Source organism: Polistes dominula, unplaced genomic scaffold (genome assembly GCF_049000335.1).
Source record: "Polistes dominula isolate Pdom_NZ unplaced genomic scaffold, Pdom_raw_medaka contig_78, whole genome shotgun sequence".
Classification (NCBI taxonomy): Eukaryota; Metazoa; Arthropoda; class Insecta; order Hymenoptera; family Vespidae; genus Polistes; species Polistes dominula.
Window position 1 is genome coordinate 286077 of NW_028301042.1, and position 22414 is coordinate 308490.

The following is a 22414-nucleotide window of genomic DNA, read 5'->3' on the forward strand; positions in this document are numbered from 1 at the left end:
TAACTTTAATGGAATTATAATTTTGTTTATATTTTAACTAACTACTATCGTATTACTGTAACTTAGTACAAGGCGTGTTGAAATTATACAATGAAATAATAATGTCCAACGAAAAAGTTGTAGTTTTTTTAATGAAACGAATATTCTTCGCGTACACTGTCGCATTTTGTCGAATGTTCGCAGGTGCAGATATTGGATGGGAAGGTGTGTTACGTGAAGCATTTGTTCGATCTAAAGTTGGAAGATCTACCATGCCCTGAGACCACAAGGGAGGATCTAATGGCTTCTGAGCAACCATCCAGTCGTCACGAGAATGCACCAGTGGGTTCCTCCGGTTCCATATGGTTTACATCTTCGGCGCAGACTCTACGAGTCAACCAATTTGTCGTCTATGCTAGTTCACTTATTCTATTCATTCAAATAGTTATCTTTACCTTTTCAACGTAGAAGGAAAAAGATGAGAATATTTTTTTTTTCCCACCAGGCACCAACGATTCATAAACAGAGAAAAATACAGAAATAATTCTAATTATTCTAGAGTGGGACTACTATACCATGGAATAGTATGGTGTAACAACAAGAAAATTCTATCAAAATCTATATAGGAAAATTTTCCATTATTCAAAATGCGATGATATTATATATATATATATCTCCTACATTTCACCCCACCCCCCACCCCCACTCGTTCGACGATATTCGTAGTTCCAATTCCTTAGATTAAATTGTTGCTCGGCTTTTTTGAGCTTGCTTCGTAGATCTCTCTCTCTCTTCTCTAGCTGTTTTTTTTGTTTCTATTTTATTTTGTTTCAAGTAAGAAAAGATAGATGCTTTGCGAGAGAACAAGGGAAAAAGAGGAAGACAATAAAATGAAATACAGAAAGGAAGGAAGGAAGGAAGGAAGGAAAGAAGAGAGAGAAAGAGAAACTTTCTTATTTTTATCATGCTGTGAAAGGAGATAGAAATTAGTTTAATTCTAATGCTAATTCCATAGCATTTTTAACGTAAAGGTAGAAGAAGAAGAAGAAGAAGAAGAAGAAGAATAGAATAGAATTTCTCAAAAACAAAAATCCCATGAATTTGCAATCGGTAATGCGATTGCAATCGTATTTGGAATAATAAACGAGATAATTCGTTCACGATAACGTTATCAGAAAATAAATTAAATGCATAACATAAAAAAAAAAACGTCGATCGATATTATTATTATATATATATATATAAAGTACAGTTGAAAGAGAAAATTACGATCAAATACGATCTCCTATCGCGTGTCGAAAATAAAAAATACAAAAAAAAAATAAAAAATACAAAAAATAAAATAGGAAGAAACATTTGCGAATTATCCGAAACACGCGAAAAGCAGAAAAAAAAATAGAGATGGTAATTTTTGGATTTTGTATTTCCTGGTGAACGTTAAAATTCCTTTTTCTCGCTCGTCGGTTCCTCGACGTTTCGTTTTAGCTTCCCCACGTCGATCGTAATCGAACTATAATACATATTACATGCGGAACGTCCAATGAATAAATTAGCATGGTTAATGAGCGAGAATAATGTCGCATGGTTTCAACCGACGACATGCGTTCATCTAAATTTCCGCGTCTCTACCTGTGCACATGTTTCTCTCTCTCTCTCTCACTCACTCACTCTTATTCTCTTACTCTTTCTCTCTCCATTCACCTTTGTCGAGTTGATTCGCACACGACGAGCGTGCACGAGCTATTATTCGCTAATTACACGTCAGACAATCCAGAGTAAAAACGCGAAGAGTCACCATTTCTCTCTCTCTCTCTCTCTGTCTCTCTCTCTCACTCTCTTTACCTTTCTCTTTCTCTTTCTCTCTCTGTGAAAATGCGTTAATATACGCGTATATATCTGGTATATCTGTGCGTTGGTACAAGAAAGTAAAGTAAAGTAAAATGAAAGAAAGAATTGGAAGAAAAATCTCATGAAAGAAAAGAAATAGAGAGATAGGGAGAGAGAGATAGGGAGAGAGAGAGAGAGAGAAGGGTAAAGGAAAATGAAAAAAAGATAAAATGATGAAGATAAAAGATTAGGAAGAAACGATAGGTATACATTACGAGTTAGGGTCTCTCGAGATTCACCGAAAGTACCGGTAAAAGTACCTTTTTAACATATTACGGACAAGACGTTTTTAACATTGAATATTTATTAATATTATAATATTATAATAATTTTTTTGTCGTTAATAATTTGTAAGTGATCGTCCAGTTTTTGTGAGACTCTTTTTTGTAATATTATTTTTACTTCTTATTAATTACTATTTAATATTAAATAATTTAAAAAACTTAATCACATATTATGAATATATATATATATATATATATATATAAATCGTATTTATAATTATTCTCGATCAAATTTAGGGATAGGTTTTTATTTTGTAATATTTTCATATTAATAATCGTATATTAATGACTAATTAAAAAAAAATCTATGTGTGTTTACACTTTTTTTATTAGTATCATAATTCACGCTATTATTATTATATTGCTTATTAAATTTTCAGTATTGATGAATAATTGATTAATTATAAAATGATTAAAGCAATAAAATGAAGAATATAGATTTTCGTCATCCGTCCGTAATGTGTTAGCGAACGAAGAAAAAAATGTAAAAAAGTAAAGAAAAGAAAAGAAAAGAAAAGAAAAGAAAGAGAAGAAAATTAAAATAATAAAAGATATAACTTGAAAAGTTATACGATTTATTGTATAATATTTATAATAATAACATAAAACACGCGCGCGCGCTATTTATCGTATTAATACCAAAAATATCATGCACCGTCATTTTCTTATTAAATATATATATATATATATATATATATATATATATATATATATATATATATATATATATAGATATATACTTAAATATTTTAAGCTTCTATAAGTGAGTGCCATCTTAGAATGTTAATTAACTTATTTACATTAAAACGCAATTTTACGAATCTAATTCGATAACAACAATTCGCGTAATTGTTCGAATAACAAACAAACAAATAAACAAAAAATAATGTCGGTATAACCAAGCAGAGGGATGAAAAAAAAAAAAAAGAATCAAAACGAAAAGAAGATAAATCATTGATGATCAAATAAATTGAATGACCCTTATAGGTGTGTATTTCTACATGCAAATCATCCTTTTTCTAACTTCTCTAATCATTCTGCTTGCGATAATCATATTTAAGAAAAATCAAATAAAATAAGAAAACAAAAAAAAGATAAAAAGGTAATTAATTAATTAACAATGACGATGATTGTTCGTGTCGAGTAACGTGGAACACCTTAGACTACTAGAACCCTTTAAAACCAACACCCTATCCTTACACCCTCTTTAAAACCCTTTTTCTCCTTCGAATTTTAATAAAATAAAAAATATAATAAATAAATAAATAAATAAATAAATTATCAATGATGTTGAAAATGTTTGTCATAGTATATACGTTATTATATCATAGTGTCGTGAATATAGTATGTATATACATATATATATATATATAATATAAAGAGTCGATTTTTTTTTTTATCGAAATGTTGGTGAGACTAATTTGCGAGGACACAAAAAAATGATTTCCAATGGTTACAAATAAAACAGGAGAATTGTTATATTATTTATATAACTGAACACACACACATCTCAATGATGCATATAATATAAAAAAAGAATACTAGAAGGCAAAGATCTAAAGAAAAAAAAAAAAAAAATAGGGCGAAGAAAAGGGATGAAAAGGAAGTTGTCAGAGAAAAGCTCGACAAAAAAAAAAAAATGAAAAAAAATGAAGAAAAAAAAGTAACCAACGAAGCTAGGTTTACATAAGCTTCTATGTTTGATACAACGAAGTCTTTTTCTCATTCCACCATTCTACTCTAGGATTAAACTTATCCCTCTCTTCTCTCCCTTTCCTTCCCTTTCTATATGCATGTTCGATGTAAAATAGGGACGAAAAGGTAGAGAAAAATAATAAGGTAAAGAAATTCTTGCACCCAGTATTCACCAACATTTCGATGAAAAAGAAAAAAAAAAACGATAACGTTTGTTGCGCTAGAGAAAGAAAAAAAAATATCAGCTTTAATATATAATTAATAATAAATAATTCATTCATTGAAATATGGGTAAGCAAAGTCTATGGTGTACCATGTTAAACTCATCGTCAATTTTTTTATGAAAAAATCGTACTCTCCCTTTTCCCTCTCTCTCTCTCTAAATCTCTCTAAATCTCTCTGTCTATATCAGGAGTCGGCAACCTGCGGCTCGCGAGCCACATGCGGCTCTTTAGTTAAAAGAGTTTAGCAGGATTAGGAGGTACCGATGAATAAATAGATTAGTTGTTTTTTTTTTATCCAAATACTAACTTTATTTATGCGAGTACTATTTAAAATTTGGTGGCTCTTTAAAAACTTTGAAATTTTATTAATTATAATTTGTGGCTCTTCCGATTCAAAAGGTTGCCGACCCCTGGTCTATACTATTCACTTTCAAATTCATTTTTTAAATAGATAAATTTCTAAACACTTATCGTTACTATTCTTTTTATTTGTTCGTCGCAAATTTCGCATAGTTGAATAATAAAAAAAAGAAAAAAGATCATCGCAATGAAAAATAGAAACCAAAAAAAAAAAAAATCTATAAAAGTATATAAAAAAAAATAATGAAAAAAAAAAAAGAGCGTACATCGTCATAGTCATATTTATTATTATTAATTATTTTGTTCTGTTTGTTTAAAGTTTTTCTTTTTTTTTCCCCATCTATTATTAAATACGATCACGAATACTCTTAGATACCAAAGATAAAAAAAGTTTGGTGTTGTTAGTCATTAGAAATCTCGTAATAATAATAATAATAAAATAATTATTATTGTTAATAATTATTAAAGAAGAAGATGATGAAGAAGAAGAAGAAGATGAAGAAGTTGGAGGCAAAGAAAAATAATTTAAAAAAAGAAGTTGGAAGTCTGAATAAACGAATATTACTTATATATATATATATATATATATATATATATATATATATATATATAAAATATATCGTAAGAAAAAATGAATTTTATTGCGAATAACAAAATGAGTTTCTTGTCAGCTGATAGTAAAAGAAAAAAAAATAATAATAATAATAAATGAAAAAAAAATTGGATAGAAACAATTTTTCTTATTAAACCAAAAAGAGTTATTATAATCCTGATCATTCGTACATACATAAATACATTAAAAGACATTAAATGCATAAATATATATATATATATATATATATATAAATAAATAGGTTTTCTCTCTTCGTCGTTAGAGTATCGCGATGCCAATCCTTTTTCGAATGCATACACATACATACACACTTATACATCCTTCATATTAAAAACAACAAAGAAGAAATATACACGCACACGTGATCGAGAATCTTGCATTTATCTTGTCCAAAAATGATAAATATATGTAAAGCGTAATCAATAATATTAATTGTGAAAGATTATCAATGATTTTGATGAACAACGTTTTTTACAGATTTTTTACAGATTTTTTACAGATTTACAGATTTTTTATCTCTTCGATGTAATTGTCCGCCGTTCTAGCCCTTCAAAAAAAAAAAAAAAAAAAAAAAGAAGAAGAAAAAGATTCGTGTATCCAAAACTATTTTTATTCCCATTTCTACTTCCAGGTTTTTTGTTTGTTTTTTTTTTTTTTTGTAAAAATCGATTTACACGCGCGACTTTTTGATATATTAATTAAATTAATTTAATTAATTAAATACAAAGCACACACGTAAACAAGCGTAAGAAAGGGTCATGGAAGAAAAAAAAAATAATAATATATATGTACCTTTCTCTCTAAAACCGTATGCATTAATTTAAGCTACTGATAAGAAACTGTACGATAAGTTTAAGGTTTTATGAATAATTATGTGAATTTACTGCCGAACTCTAATGTGTATTATATGTTCTTTTGTAAGATTTAAAACAATGATGGAAAATAAATCTACGAGAAAATATTTCAAATGGTATTTATATTATGGAAAATGAACAACCATTTAACTTTATCCTAAATCCTTAACAATTTGCCATATTTTTTAATGTCAAATTTCTACCTGATTATGATTTATAACGAACAACGCGTTGATTTCATTTAATATTTCAAGTTTAAAAAGTTAACAAACAAACGCGTGAATAATTTAAAGTATATTAAAAATTAGGAGTGCCCCGCCACGTGTTGCTGTGGCTCACAATCAGTCCGATACATAAATACAAACAATTAAATAATATTGCGATTATAAATAGAGATATAAACTATCCTATCTTTCAAGTTGGATGAAACTGCACACAGTGTGCATAATTTTATTAAAATCAGTTCAGTAGTTTAGAAATCCATTGCGGACAAACAACGTGACCCGTAATTTATATATATTTAAAAAAGAAATCTAAACCGACCATGGTTGCTTCAGGATTTACTGACAAAGTATTTTCTATGGAAGCAAATATTATATCATCCTAAATGAATTCGTATAATGAAATTTTGAGCTTGTGTATATATATATATTACGTCAAAGAGAATGTTGCATATAACAAACGTAAACAAATTTATCTAGAGTTAAGTAAGCGCGTGCGACCGTGAAGTCTAATTTAGATCATGGCATCTAATCATATTGGTATACACAGTAGATACCATGCATTCGTGTAATATAACTTTGCACGTAAATGTAATATTTGTTGGTATGCAGTTCCTTGTAAATATATCTGTGTGTGTGTGTGTGTGTGTGTTTCTCGTGTCTTCGGTCACTTTCCGTTCACGTTCCTATGACAAAATCGATCGCGTGTAGTCGAATCGACATCGAATATATTTCTCTCGTCGAGTGTCGAGTTCAATTTTGCTCGTCCTACCAACTTGAGAGTTTCTTCGTGAATCAACGTACCTGAAATAAAATCCAAGAGAGAGAGAGAGAGAGAGAGAGCAGTAGAGTTTCTATATCCGACTTCAAATACGATATATCCTAGGAAGAGGAAACAAATTATAAAAACGTCGTACTAAAACACTTCGACTAAATCCGAAAACGTGACAAAACTGTCAACAATTATTAGTAAGTGTCAATAATATTTTCAATCCTTCTTTTGTTTTTTTTTTCGTTTGATAAAATAACGCTAAACACATTTGAAAACAGTTTGTACGAGTATTACTAGTTTAAGAATTATTTTTTAATTATTATTATTATTATTATTACAAACTATTATATTTTCATTTACAAAGTAAGAACTTACAATTATAACGAGCAGAAAAGAAAGAAATATTAAAGCTTCTTAAAAATTCCATTTGGAGGAAGCTTCTAGGATGGTTTTAAGCCGACAAAAAGGTCTTCCTTCTCCCTTCTTTCTCTTTCTCTTTCTCTTTCTCTTTCTCACTATTACACTAAACGTTGACGATAACCAAGCATCCCCCACATCTACTGTCTTTTTCCCTCTTTGTATTTCTTCTCACGGATGTCATTAGTGTTTAGAAAGAGAGTAAGCACAATAAATCCTCATTTCCTTCAACGTCCTACTTTTCAATTAGCTCGTTTAATTGCAAACGACCAGAGGTTTCGCGTTACACAGCCTAACACACGACAATCAAGAATTCAAAGATGTTGGATGATGAGCATCGTTCCTCTCTCTCTCTCTCTCTCTCTTATTCTTTTGGTATCCTATTCTTCCAGTAGCATCATTTTGAGAGATTTGAAAAGAAGGGATATCGCTACTACTGTTTCCTCAAGCTCTTTGTGTCTATTTTCCAAGAACTTTGAGACAAAAACAATGACAAATAAAATAATAACGAGAGAGAGAGAGAAATAGGAATTATGGGGTTGAGAGGGTGAAGACTAAGGAATTCATGTAAAATGGTTTAATTGTCATCAATTTTCTAGCTAGTCTACGTAGTTAATATAAACAGCGATGACGATCTTGTTGAAAGTTTTAGTACACGATTTGACGTCTTTACGAACAGCACGATAAATTTCTCGGCGTTGATTGGTCGACAGTTTGTTTTCTTTTATTTTTTTTTTTATTCTCGATGATAATAATATATCATCGTTTGATCAATTCCATTTGATTGATTTTTGTCATATGTAAGAGTTATGGTCGTGGTGTTAGTTTGAAGTAACGTTGGTTCAATGTTCCGAACGTATTATATCTTGTTTTTTTCTTTTTTTTTTATAGATAAAATAGGATTGGAATTTTCGAAATAAAATTTGAAATCATCGATTTATCGTGGTATTTGTTGATTAGACAGATTTTAGTTAGTTTATGACTTAAAATAGTATTTTAGATGCAGCTACTATGCATCCACTGAAAATCAATGAAATTACGATTGCGTGACGTGCAACACTTATTTCTCATTTTGTTTCTTTAGTTTCTGAACATTTCAAAGAGTAGTTTTTCTTTAGCGAATTGATGACAATAGCAATTTATTTATTTATCATCGCATGTGACATGTGCACAGAGAAGAGGAGAAAAGAGGAGAATCGAATGCACTCGAACTCGATCAAGTTGCATTGAAAAACACTTACATATTTAATACCCTCTACGAATTGCACGTTCATTATTAATTATGACAAATTATTCACGTAGGAAATTGGAATACGTATTATTATTAACGTATCGCATGGATTTATTTGATCCTAATCGATATTATCGTTTAAACAATCTTTGACAAATTCGTAAGTTGTAAAAAAAAAAAAGAATTTGACTGAAATATCTCACAAACGTATTATATTTCTTGCATTAAATAAAAATAACAAGTAGGAGTTTCAATACCCTGTTAAAACATCGAAGCATGGACAATAAGAGAATAGCGTATATCCGTTAGGGTTACTTAAACGTCATAACAGAGAGGAGGTCAGTTAGGATCGAAAAGTTGAACGTGATAGAAGTCAGTGTAATGTAAAACAGTTCAAAAATGAAATTAGAATAAATGTTTGTTCAAAGAAAAATCAGATATTATAACTAATGATTAATCATTTTGATAGTTTCCTGATCTAATTAGTTTAGTTAATTGTAAATAGATTTAGCAAAGTTAACTAAAGAAGCAAGGTAATACGTTCGAATCATTAACCGAGTATCTGTAAATGGTAGTATATACAATATTAATATAATCATAAATGGGAAAAGCTCGCGAATAGAAAGATAGGTTTAATTCAAAAGCTTGGAAAAGGGGCTCGGCGTTACGATAGTTGAACGAATTCGGTGTATGATAGTGGTACTGAACTCTCGTCGTGTGTTTGCACTGAACGCAAGGACGATAAAGAGGATAAAGAGGATAAAGAGGATTACTGGTACGATCGAATAAAGAGGAGAAAAGCACAGCGCATCCCATAGCTATGGGAAAGGTACTACTACTACTACTACTACAACAAACATTCTATTCAAATAAATATCAAATAATACACTCTCTTTTCTATTTTGTATTTCATTGAAGCCACTGGTCAAGTCAATGGTTATAATCTGCTTATGTTTTTAACCAGACGGTTTGTTCATATTTTGATTCTCAACCCTTTTCGTAATGGTTGGAAAAAACATTTGGGAAAAGGTTGCTTGCTTATTGTTAGTTCTTTACCGATATCCATGGACCAATAATATAATGTGCCAGTTCTCTCTGAAACATCGACAGGAGGTTACATTCGCAAAAAAAAAAAATCAATAGAACGGGCTGAACATGCATATGTATGCGTCTACATTATACGTCCTTTGTAATTTCGTTTGGAAAATAACAGAAATTCCATTGCTCGGTGGTAACTTTTAGCAACGTTGGATGCAACGACCCACGAGATAGAGATAAAGAGATAAAAAGATAATGCGAGAGAGTGAGTGAGAGAGAGAGAGAGAGAGAGTGAGAGAGAGTGAGAGGGAGAGGGAGGGGAACACGCAGGGGACATTTTCAAAACGATAACAAAAGAGCTTGTACCTCGACGTAACGAGAGAGAGAGAGAGAGAGAGAGAAAGAAAGAGAGTGAGAGAATATCGCGTCGGTGGTTGTGTTGAAAAGTGCATGGAGTGCGATGTTTTCGAAAGTTATTTTCTACGAGAGGATCGGGTAACGGAAGGAGGGAGAGATGGGTAGAAGCGCATTCTACCAAGTGGATTATGAATAACAAGTTAATAACTTTGTCCTGTGAAAAGCAGCGTAATATTACGCAGTAAACATAACTCTACACAAACTGTTTTTAATTAAACTTGATGAGTGAAACATAAAAGAGACTTACGCTATTAGTACAATATCGAAGCTTCTATTTGTTTAAATTTTACCTTTTTTTTTATTTTTATTTTTATAGATTTTTCTCATCTCGTTAAATCAATCAACAATCATTGATGATATGTTCGATGGGATTATTAATTATTATTTTATTTAAGGAGAGAGTGTTGATTTTTTTTTCTTCTTTTACTTTGATAAAGAATACATTGTCATTAACACTAGGAATTTTAATTCAACAGGGTATGCTGTCGGTATGTGGCGAAAAGCAGCAGGTGGTTTTGTTATTTCTGATCGAAATCATTTTGATCGTTTTAATTGGAACTTTGACGACTTATGGACCTGAAGCAAACGCTAATCTTCTGAAAAATCTAAAGGGTCAGTAATACTAGAAGAACGATGATTGAAAAACAATGTTTGTAAAAAAAAAGTTACGTTTACCTAAATTGTTAAATAGTTAAGGATACATAGTCTCGATTGAAAGAAGATAGAATGCATACATATATGTAGGGCTTACGAATACACTTACAAATACAATTAGAGATAGAAACTGGTGCACTCGTTTTAAGATGCTGCTTCTTCTTCTTACCGTGTAATCCGAAATAAGTGAATATTAAATTTTCAGAAGATTACAATGGGAACAACGAACACAACAGAAAACCACAGAGCGATTCATTACGTATTTATCCGAGTAAGTAAATTCAATTACTTATGTTAGTTTTCTTTTTTAACTCTATTTTTCTATGCTATCAACTTAATACGAAAATATTGTGTACGTTTTAAAATTATTATCAAAATATCATGAAAGAATTAATCAAATTTGTATGTATCAGTACGCTAACAATAAGAACGCTCGTTTTCCCAGATTTAGCTTATCTTATACATACATATATATATATATATATACATATGTATATATAGGTCACGTAACACATGACTTATCATTAAATCCTGTTATCGCACATATACATAATAGCAATAATTTTTCCTACTTTATGACCAAGTGAAAAATTCAACAAAATAACTATGACAAAAATGTTCAATGAAAATTATTCTACGTTGTTTTAAATATACGATTGAAAATATTTAACACACGTATAAGAAGGGTTGACAAGTTTCGAGCGTAATCACGCAATAGAGTGAAAATTTCTGTCGCGATTTTCTTAGGGAAGTTGTTACACGTTTAAATGTTCTCTTTTAACACCTACTATGAATAAATAAAAGTTTGACGTGGAAAAGATCGGTCGGTCGGTCTTCGTTGTTTCTTTTATTTCTTTTGCAGGTTACACGATTCCACGTCGTAACCGATCATAAATTTTTCAAACGAATTTATTCCTTTATCGTATAAAATCTGTTTTGTTAGTTGGACACCGCTGATATACAGGATCAGCATGTAGGATAAACGGCCTATCATCTGTCTCTGTTTCTCTGACCCCCCTTTCTCCCTTTTCCCTTTCCCTTTTGACCTCCTCCTCCTCCTCCTCCCCCCTGCATCCGTTAAATGCAATTTATCTTTCGCGCGTCACAATGCAGAATTTAATTAACGCTTTATCGAGCGAAAACGACACATCGTTTCGTAGTCCACGTTTACCTTGTTGGTCTCATGCGAATTTCAGCATTAGTGTATTAATGACACGACTAATATATCGATGATTTCTCTCTCTCTCTCTCTCTCTCTCTCTCTCTCTCTCTCTCTCTTTCTCTACAACATATACATACCCTTGCGTACATTCTACTACGGAAATATCAAAAGCAGATACTCGTGTTAGACTCGCACGAAAGCGCATAAAGTGTGAAACTATATGAGAGAGAGAGAGAGAGAGAGAGAGGAGGGAGAGAGAGAGAGGAACTCGTTGCATCGTTGCCTGCAACGGCCAAGATTTAAACGACAACGTTCCTTCGCTCGGCTTCTCATGAATATGTAATATTCGTTAATTGTTACACGCGTTATTTAATCAGACTCAAGGGACGATTATTATATACTCAGAAATTTTCTAATGTTATTTATTTATTAACGTAGTAGTAGTAGTAGTAGTAGTAGTAGTTGAGATATTTCTCACTATTATTTTTCATTCTTTATTTAAAACGATGACATTACTATTAAATCTCTTTATGATTTAGTCAAAGGAAACTTCATTTCAAAATGATCATGATGATAATTATAACGATGAAGACAACAATTCATCGTTAACTTGAAATTGTCACACACCTGTTAACAAGATTTTTGTTGTTGTTGTTGTTGGGAAGAAATTCTCAGGGTAATTGAGTTAGATGCATCGAATCCATCTATCTATCTATCTATCGTGGGATAGGAGCGGATAGCTGCGAATACCGCGAATGCACCATTTGCATTCGCAGCAAGGTGTGTGCGTCATAAATCACACGGGTGATGTGCCGTTTAATCGTCATTCCGATGTGCTTGCTTGCTTGCTTGTACAACGAGATCCACGACAGGACGCGTATTATTTACAAACCAATGAAAAAAGTCCTTCTTCTTCTTCTATTTTATTTAATTGGGCTATTACCATGAAGCAAAAGTTCATAATTTATTATACAGTTAGGAAAGTAAAGTTTCCAATTCAATAAACGTATGAACTTTTCGTTCACCATAATAAATATCAGATAATAGAAGAATGAGAATAAGTGAAAAGTCATAGGGAATGTAATGAAATAAGTCTATGGTGAAAAGGTCGGCACGTGTTCTCGTTATAGAAGAAAACTATGCGGAATATGAAGAACTCTAGCGAATTATCGTACAGGGGGGCCCACATAGTTACCGGTCTTACATCTACGAACTAAATGCAAACACATATACACACACACACACACCTTTGGAATAGAGTAAAACGGGGGAAAGAGGAACAAGGTAAAACCGACGACGACGTAGACGTAGACGTAGACGTAGACGACGACACAGTATTCCTAGCACAATTGGTACATTGCTACTCATGGTATTATCCGTTGGTAACGAGTACGCCAACTTTCCATAGAGATGAGAAAGAGAATTTCCTTTAAGCGACATATTCAGTTGGAATACACATAAAATTACACGAAATTACATATCATGGGTATTTCAAATATTTCAACTTTAAACTAATTGTAAGACAATTATTCTTTGGCTGAATTATTGTTTAAAGTTCGATTACTCCAAATGAAAAGATAACAAAAATTAGAAGAAGAAGAAGAAGAAAAAATAAATTAGTTTAAAAAAAAGTTGCAGGGGATGAAAGGTATGATTGTGTGTTAGTGAGATCTCGCCTCCGGGTGCCACTAACGGTATAATATCGAGAACCCAGAAATCGGCTCAGAGGCAATACACTGTGGATCAGGGAAAAAGCTCTCGAAGACTAGCGAATATTCGAAGGGGGTGTCTACTACACCATGCCACACCACACCATACCATACCACATCCAAATGTGATCGTAGTACTCCTCTCTTCTTTATCGAGGGCTTCCTCCTCGGTGTACTTTTTGGGGCCACGTTCGATTACGCCCTCGAGGCAGCAGAGTACTATGCTGCTCCTGCTAACAGGCAGAACAGCTTTGCGCCTCATCTGGTATAGTGTACACGGACATTTCAAATCTTCTAGAGGGAACCAAACTTGGTTCATATTTAAAAAAAAAAAAAAAAAAAACTAGAAAATTAGAAAAAGAAAAGAAAACACATCTTTCTGAGTCTCTCCTGGTTAGTCCTATTTTCCTTAAAGGTGTAAAACTCTTTGTTTTATCAAATGTTCATTAATTGATATTAAGAAAACATCTTGTATAATATTCTAATGTCTTGACAGTTAGTCTCGTCAACTTTTTTTGTTTATCCTTTCTTCATTTCTTCCTTACTTTCACCCTTATGAAATATCCCAAGAAGAAGGTTTAACTTTAGTGAAAGATAACGAGAAAGAGAGAAAGAGAGAGAGAGAGAGAGAAACGTGTGTGTAATATTCCGAGAAACTCGTGTACCTTTATAACGAACCGAAGAGACAAGAACGACGACAGGGACCTAGACAAGGATGAAAGTTAGAAAGAGAAAAAGTATTCCCCCTCCCCCCACTACCATCAGCAGCACCAGGACTAAGGACGAAGGACGGCAGGAAAGAGGGCTTAACTTTACGGTCGAGACGGATAAAGTACGTATATTAACGTCACGAGACCATACCAGAAAAGCCCTTTGTGAATACACGTCTCATTGTGTTACGTAAAATCGTATTATACGTAACGAAATACGCACACACGCACACACACACACACATGCACACACACTCTTGTTTCTCGTTCTACAATTGTCTTGAACTTATTAGACAAAAAAATATATCAATGGAAACTTTATGTACAAACTACGATCGATTGGATGTAAGATCGAATAATGAAAGGGAAACTTTATCTTCGTGTAATGTAATCTCGGAAAAGTAAAAGGAAAATCAGGTCACCGAGGAAGTTTCTTTTTTTTTTTTGAAAAAAAAAAAAAGAAAAGATGTTATTCACATTTACTACCCCTTATTGAACGATTAATTGCAACGATTAAAATTATTATCACGCGAATTACTAAAATTCCGGTGCCAAATGAAATAGCAAAGCTCATTAACTGCACGCGAGCAATTGTATTATAATATTACTTACACGCATGTTTGCTTAAACAACGACGTGGTATTTTTTGTTTTTCCTTATTTTCTGCCAACGTTTCGTCCAATTAAAACGACTAAGTGTATCAAGATGTTCACGTGATGATTTGGATCGGATTTGGATATCTGATGACATTCCTCAAGAGATATGGTCAAAGTGCTATTGGATTGACCTTTCTGATCAGTGCAGTACTCGTACAAGTCGCTTTAATCTGCGAAGGAGTTCTACATTTTGATAAAAATAACAAGGCTTACTTATCTTTATCAAGGTTCGTATTACAAATTATTATTGATCTTACGAATGAATTCAAAATCGTAATCATAGAAATTTGGCAAAAAAATTCATCAAACGTAGTAGTATCTCGAATGATTTTTAGAAAACTTCGTACTGTTTTATATCGTCGTAAAGAAAAAGATAATAAAATCGTTCATAAAAATTCAACATTTGAAAAAAAGATCATTCAAAAGATATAAGCTACATAACCCATCCATTCCCATTCGTCGTCGTTTGAAAAGAGAGAGAACATTATGAATATTAAATATATTCTAACATATCTTCTTTTTGAATTTCTCTTTTCTGTATCCTCTAGCAAGCATGAATTTAATAATTCATGTTAAATATTAAATCAATCGATCTGAAAATTGTATCAATTTCTAGTCTGCTCAGTGCCGACGTTGCTGTCGCAGCTCCATTAATATCAATGGGAGCTCTTCTTGGTAAGACGACCTATATGCAACTCGTATTTATGGGTATCGTCGAACTGATCGTATACACCATCAACAAGTACATCAACGAGCATCATCTTATGGTAATTTCAATTATATGAAATATTCTTACATTAATAAATCTAACATAAGTATTATTTGTGGATCGTTGTATAAACGATCAAGAAGAATCGTATTATTTAAAATAATAAAGCTACAAATTTATCAAAATAAAAGTTTGATTAAAAAAAGGAATAAGATTTATTTTCAATGCTGTATGTTCAATATACTTCGATGGGAGATATTGAAAAGGTAGAAAGAAAAAGTTAGCTGGTTCGCATTTGTGGGTCGGGTCAGTTCACGTTCACGCACCAGCTGTCCGTGAAAATCGATCTACGATAGGTCAATACGATAGCTCGACTATAACCCTCGAGCCCTCCTGTCTTATTCTTTTATTCCCGAGTGCAACGGAATGAAAAGTTTGTTCGCATTTCATAGGCCGTCGATGCCGGTGACAGCATGTACGTTCATGCATTTGGTGCATATTTTGGATTGGCAGTCAGTTTCGTCTTTGGTAGGAAAGATAAACCAAAGGAACATCATCTCGAGGGACCCTCCTATCAATCAGATATATTTGCAATGATTGGTAAAAATAATTGCTAAAATCGTTGATAGAAAAATAAATTAATAAATTGATGGATGAAAATTTGTGCGTGAATCAAAAGGTACGGTCTTCCTCTGGCTGTTTTGGCCGTCGTTCAACAGTGCATCCCTCGCTGGGGATAGCCAACAGAGGGCTATAATAAACACTCTCCTCTCGATCTCGGGAAGCTGCGTGATCGCCTTCGCCACGTCCGCTCTAATTTCAAAGGATAACAAATTCAACATGGTCCACGTACAAAACTCAACTCTTGCTGGTGGTGTTGCCATCGGCACTGCCGCAGGTATTTACACTATACCATTTCCTCTAGCTTAATTGCTGGTAATTACAGGACCATTCGTAACCAACACGCCTTTAAACATTCGATCCCATCGTATTATACCTCTAAAAGCATATCCTAACACGAAGCGTATGTAGCAAATGGAATATTATTCTACAATGTTCTTCTTCTCTTTCCTAACAGGTATGATGTGTAAACCGATCGGAGCACTGATCATTGGTTCTTTGGCCGGTTTGCTCAGTGTCCTCGGATACAAATATCTAACGGTATTTGATATTTATCTTTTAATTAACGACTGAAGTTAAACGAGCTCGCAATTAACGCCCGCAGAGTGACCGTGTTTTCCTTCGTTTGACCGAAATTCAAAATCACACTTGATCTGTTATACGGGTTAATTTAATGCAACCAATTTCTAGTATAGTTTATATAAAATACCAAACGCGCGAAACACTAATTTCCTTTATTTTTATATCCTCCCATGTTTCTTCCTTACAATAGGGCCAATCGTTTAAAGGTGGTTTCAAACTTTGGGTCAGTAGTTAATAAATTATCGACTGAAAAACCAATTAAGAAAAAACTTTGAAATTCCCTTAATCTTGAATGAAAGCGGTTGAAGTAAATTATCTATCCACAGACACCCTTTCTAAAAATAGTTTAAAGTTCTTGGTCATCGTTAAACGAATCCATCAACCCTTTTCTCTCTCTCTCTCTCTCTCTCTCTTACGTGGAACATTTTGCGGTTTAGGAGTAAGAGCCGATCCTAGTTGCCCCCGCAAACGGAAGTTCCCATAGTATAGGGTTTTTTTTTCCCCCATAGTATTTCTTGTACATTTCTGGTGGTCCTAGTGCTAACTAACAAATGAATTTTTAGTACGAAAAGTAGACTTCTAATGTTCTAGACAATTTTATATTCTTTGATAGCCGTAAGAAAGTTGAAATAAGTAAATAAGTAAGTAAAGTAATAGTTGTCTTGCCTATATATATTTTCAGCCATTTATACAGAAACGGCTGCGTATCCACGATACTTGTGGGGTTCACAATTTACATGGAATGCCAGGAGTGCTCGCTGGAATTTTTGGTGCGATCATGGCAGCACTTGCTACCCAGAATTCTTACGATTATTCTCTTTACGAGGTATCGTAATTCTCTAAGAACATCCCTTAACTTTTTACTTCTCTTTCTATTTTCAAAAAAGGTATATCTACAAACGGAGTTTGCCAAATTTTTAACCATTGTATAAATTCTATCGTTGAAAAATTATCTTTCTTCTTATTTTCATTTTTTAGTTTTTCTTTATTTTTAAAACTGTGATCACCCACGCCCCAGTCGTGTAAAATAACCTAACTCGCCCGATTCTAAAATCTTCCAAAGTATCATTCAATTTTGTTTACCTTTCGTTGCTCTGTACTTAAATTTTACATTTTTAAATATTCTTACAGATTTTCCCAGCAAGAGCACCTAACTTCGAAAAATTAACTTCCGAGATGAGGAACGATTACGGCATTTTACCTGGAAACGATAGAACAGCGTTAGAACAAGCAGGTTATCAAATACTTGCATTGACCGTTACCTTACTAATGGCTTCCATTTCTGGTGTAATAACCGGTAAGAAAATACAAGTGAATTCGTATATACGCACTCACAATTCCAAACTTACAATTCCGAACAATATATTTGCAATAAACAAAAACCTATTTTTAAATTTATAAAAATTTATAAAAGAACTTGTACCACTTCTTTTCCGAGTTGGAAAGATTAATTATTTTTTCGCGACAAGCACAAACGAATTACGATTCGCGATCACTTATTTTCATTTCTTTTGAATAAACATAAATCAACAACAATTTTAAATGTATTTACTTCAAAATTATACAATTCGTTTTAAACAATTAGAAATGAATTGGGAACGCGCGTTAGAAATCGCGGGAAATCGCGGGAAATCGCGAACGTTATGCGCGATTTCAAACGTAGAAGAAGAAATACGCATGCGCCTTGCAAACGCGCGAAAACGAATAATTTCAATTTATGCACGCACGTGTTCATACATTTTGCCATCATTGTTTTTTAGGATTAATTCTGCGTACATCTGTTTGCGGATCTGTCGCAGAGGAAGACAAATTTGACGACGCTGTTCATTGGGAATTAGAAGAAGAAGAAGAAGAAGGCTTACATGAAATTTCCAAAATAAAAGAAAGAAATAGTCGAGCTAACGATCAATTACCAATGGGTACTATTTGAAATATATATTGAATACTTTCTCTTATTTCTTTCTTATCAAATCTTATTTAAATTCACCTTTATTCTTATTGTTAGATTTAATGATACTATTGTGAAAATGTAAAGAAAAGAATTTATGGATAGATCGACCAATTGTAACAAAAGTTTTAAAAGAAAGACGATAATGAAATAAAAACGAATCTTTTCAGATGCTTTTAAATAAATCTCAATAAAATATCAACAATCGTAAACTATATTATTTCTTATCAATAAAAAATAAAAAAAATATCCACGATGACAATTTACAGTTACAAATAGAGATACAACATTGCGAACAAACAAAGTAATACTTTGGATGATTTTAATAAATTTCCATTATAAAACTGTTATATTAAATCTATACAATATAAATATAATGTTAAATAATTTGTAATGTAATCTATTAGGAATGCTGAATGATTGTGAGGTCACCGATGATATCTTAATTAATATCAAGAAATTAAAGAAATTTTATCTAATAACTGTTTTTTAAGTTAGATTTTTTTAAAAGTAATTTATATTTTATTTTCATTATAAACTGTAGTCTTATTTGTTCTTTTATTTCTTTTTTGCTACTTTCTTCATATATGTATATATGGATAAATCAATTTCATTACAAATAATATTGCAATTTCATTTATAGTTGCTGTTTTCTGTACCGTTCATTTCATCAGAGCATGTACAACAGCTTTGGCATTCAATGATTTTAAATCTGTATAAGTTTGACCAGTTCCAACAAAAACAATCGGCTGACCGGTAATATATGTCATCGAAATAGCTGCACCCACCTAAACATTTTATTTATCGATGGATTAAAATACTAAAATAATCATAAATCTATTATTAAAATAAATATTTATAAATGTTGCACACCTTGTCATCGATAGTGTCAAACTTAGTTAAAACAATGCCATCGATAATATGAGGATTCGTAGAATTACTATAATCTGCTAGAGCTTGATTGAATTTGACTAGTTGGTCTACAGCTTCGTTTCCAACAAGAGCCTCGCCAACAAATAATACCAAATCTGGTTCATTAACTTTAATCAATTTAGCTAGAGCTCTCATTAAAGGTTCATTATCTTGCATTCTTCCCGCAGTATCTATTAAAACCACATCGAATCTGGAATCTTTAGCAAATCTGATAGCTTCCATAGCAATACCAGCTGCATCTTTTCCATAACCTTTTTCATAAAGTTGAACCATTGATAAATTTCCGTGTTTCTCTGGAGGGTGAAGTGCATTTAGATGACGCATATGAGTTCTCAATTGCTCTACTGCACCAGCTCTAAAAACGAAAATCATCTTATATCAGAACAATTCAATAACTGTTCTAAATAAAATGGAAAAACACAAAAACACGTTGGACATATATAATAAGGGTTCCCACATAAAAGTCGTCATTGAAAACATTGAAAATATACGTGCATATGTATAATTGAATATTTGATGATTACCTAAATGTATCACACGCAGCAATAAGTACACGAAAGTTGTTTTCTATTAACCAAAAGCAAATCTTAGCCAAATTGGTAGATTTGCCAACTCCATTAACACCGCAAAATGACATAACGTATGGTCTATTATTCTTTTTAGCTTCGAAAGCATCTCTTAAAATATCAACTCTCCTTTTAGGAGATAATATTTGTACCAACGAATCGGTTAAAGTGGCTTTAATCGTACTCGTTACACTATCAAATGTACCAAGAACCTTTCCTTCCAATTTCACTCGAACAGAATCGCATAACTTTTGCGCAATATCAGCTGCTACATTTTTAGATATCAAATGATCCTTGAGTTTGTCTAAAACCGGAAGCATATCCTCCTGTTTTAAAGATTTATTGCCAACAAGGCTCTTAAACATAGAAAACATGCTATTTGCTTTCTTTTGTACTTGTGGTTTCGAATTTTCTATTTCCATTTCGTCAGAATCTTCATCATCGGAATCACTCTCAACTTCCAAATCGCGAATAGTACCCTTCATTTTACCCACCAACTAATAAAATACGAGATATGGAAAAAAAAAATCAAGTTAAAATAATCCTTGAAATATTACAAATAATCGTGTAAGCATATTAATTACATGCAATGATATTTACTCCTGTATCAGCTGGAACGTAATCGCCTATTTCTTCCGGTTTGTCTTTGGTACGTTCCAGCGAAGCGAGATCTTTGGTAGTACCCCCTAGTTCCCAAACTCGTGGTTTCTTTCCCGCTTTTTCCGACTTCGAACTTTTTCTATTAATGAATAAACGAGTAAACATTTTACTTATATACATATATGTACACTCAAAAGCATTAATTTAGCTTACTGCTTATCATTTTTTTCTGTAGCCCTTTCAATTTTTGGGACAGCTTAATACGATTTGCAATAAGTGTTTCTTCTTTATCCATAATTCCGATTTGTGGTTTAGAAGATTCTAAGATTGGTGCTTCTTGCACCTTTGCTAAAATAATTAAGTATATAATAATTTGATATCAATGCTATGAGAAAAATGTAATAAATTATCGTTAAACATGCATCTGCGGTTAAATTGTTCAATAATAAGCAAGGTGAGAAGGCAACTTACTATCCTCAATTTCATTATTGTTAATAGTTCCCTTCTTCTTTTTACCTGAGAAGCAAAAACCCAAATGTTGTTAGTCGCAGGCAGACAGACTAACCGTTGAAGTACCATGTCAGATAATTATGTTCTATATAAACTACGAAAACAATATATATACATATATTTACTTATTGACAAATAAATAGATAAATTATATACCCTGTTTTTTATTCTCCTTATCGTCTTTTCTCTCTATCATACTAGCAACAGTCTTTTTAGATTTAAGACTCTCATCAAAGGTACGCATTTGTTTAGGTATTTTAGCCTGTGCCCGTGCCCATTGCTCAGCGGCAACCAATACATTATTATAATTTTGTTGAAATTCAAAATTCGTAAACCACTGGGACGATTCCAATTCATTTTTAAATTTATCTCTAAATTGAAGATGTATGTCGTTTAAAAATTTATCTACGTACGACAATTGTAGTATTTTTTGATACGCTACTACAAATACTAATTCAAATTCATTGTCAAGTTTATATTGTAAACGTAATGATTCATGCTCGAACGTGTGATTTCCAGTACGTTCCTAAAAAAAACAATAAAAAAAGCAATTGATTACGTTAATTGTCATTATCGATGAGATTGATTAAAACATGAAATATTTGATATAAAAAAGAAAAAAACATGGATAAAAATATTATTGACATGAGATATAAATCATGCCAGATGTTTGAAATGCTTACTTGCAAAATAACACTCCTAATTAAGGCATTAACGCTGGGTGTAAAAATTTGCGAAGTACTTTGAAAACACCATAAAACAATGCCACCTTTACTAAATATCGTAAAAAGGTCGAGCATGATTGTATAATATTTTAATAATAAAGAAAACCGTAACACATTAATCTCCGAACTAACCTATCAATGATATCGCAATTTTGTACACGTCAGAATGCGTCAGATAATCTAACTGACAGTAGTGGTGTAACCTAAAAAAAGAAAAATGAAAAAAGTAATGCAATGATACCAACGATGAAAAAACAAAAAATCACTATACTCTAGTAACTTCCGATAGGAGTCAATGAAAATGTACGACAGATGCAATCGTAGTAAGAAGAAGAAA

The 22414-nt window shown here is 32.2% G+C and overlaps 3 protein-coding genes across 11 annotated transcripts in view; 2 read left to right on the forward strand and 1 right to left on the reverse strand.

The window, feature by feature from the left end:
• Con (leucine rich repeat protein connectin) overlaps positions 1-4508 on the forward strand; it is a 155038-nt gene extending 150530 nt beyond the window's left edge. For all 3 annotated transcript variants that reach the window (XM_015332296.2, XM_015332297.2, XM_089174999.1), the window contains one exon: positions 184-4508. In XM_015332296.2, the coding sequence (XP_015187782.1) occupies positions 184-447 (264 nt within the window). In that variant the 3' untranslated portion in view covers positions 448-4508. The remainder of the gene's footprint in view (positions 1-183) is intronic.
• A 2283-nt stretch (positions 4509-6791) lies between these two features.
• Rh50 (Rhesus blood group-associated glycoprotein Rh50) lies at positions 6792-18958 on the forward strand. 6 transcript variants are annotated; one of them, XM_015332269.2, is made up of 12 exons: positions 7957-8106; positions 9149-9366; positions 10469-10604; positions 10852-10917; positions 14924-15110; positions 15500-15650; positions 16045-16192; positions 16272-16490; positions 16671-16753; positions 17478-17621; positions 17927-18092; positions 18556-18958. In XM_015332269.2, the coding sequence occupies exons 2-12, from the start codon at positions 9358-9360 to the stop codon at positions 18723-18725; spliced, it is 1479 nt and encodes a 492-aa protein (XP_015187755.2). In that variant the 5' UTR covers positions 7957-8106; positions 9149-9357; the 3' UTR covers positions 18726-18958. The 6 variants fall into 6 exon arrangements, with proteins under 6 accessions (XP_015187757.2, XP_015187755.2, XP_089031127.1 ...); XM_015332271.2 differs by lacking the exons at positions 7957-8106; positions 9149-9366 and adding an exon at positions 6792-7086; XM_015332270.2 differs by lacking the exon at positions 7957-8106 and having other exon boundaries at positions 8571-9366; positions 14933-15110.
• A 268-nt stretch (positions 18959-19226) lies between these two features.
• On the reverse strand, positions 19227-22296 carry SrpRalpha (signal recognition particle receptor alpha). Of its 2 annotated transcripts, XM_089175003.1 has the most exons (8): positions 22036-22296; positions 21509-21878; positions 21314-21358; positions 21052-21190; positions 20843-20981; positions 20201-20739; positions 19617-20031; positions 19227-19531 (listed from the first exon to the last, which is right to left on the reverse strand). In XM_089175003.1, the coding sequence occupies exons 1-8, from the start codon at positions 22150-22152 to the stop codon at positions 19406-19408; spliced, it is 1890 nt and encodes a 629-aa protein (XP_089031129.1). In that variant the 5' UTR covers positions 22153-22296; the 3' UTR covers positions 19227-19405. The 2 variants fall into 2 exon arrangements, with proteins under 2 accessions (XP_089031129.1, XP_089031131.1); XM_089175005.1 differs by lacking the exon at positions 21314-21358.
• Positions 22297-22414: the final 118 nt, after the last annotated feature.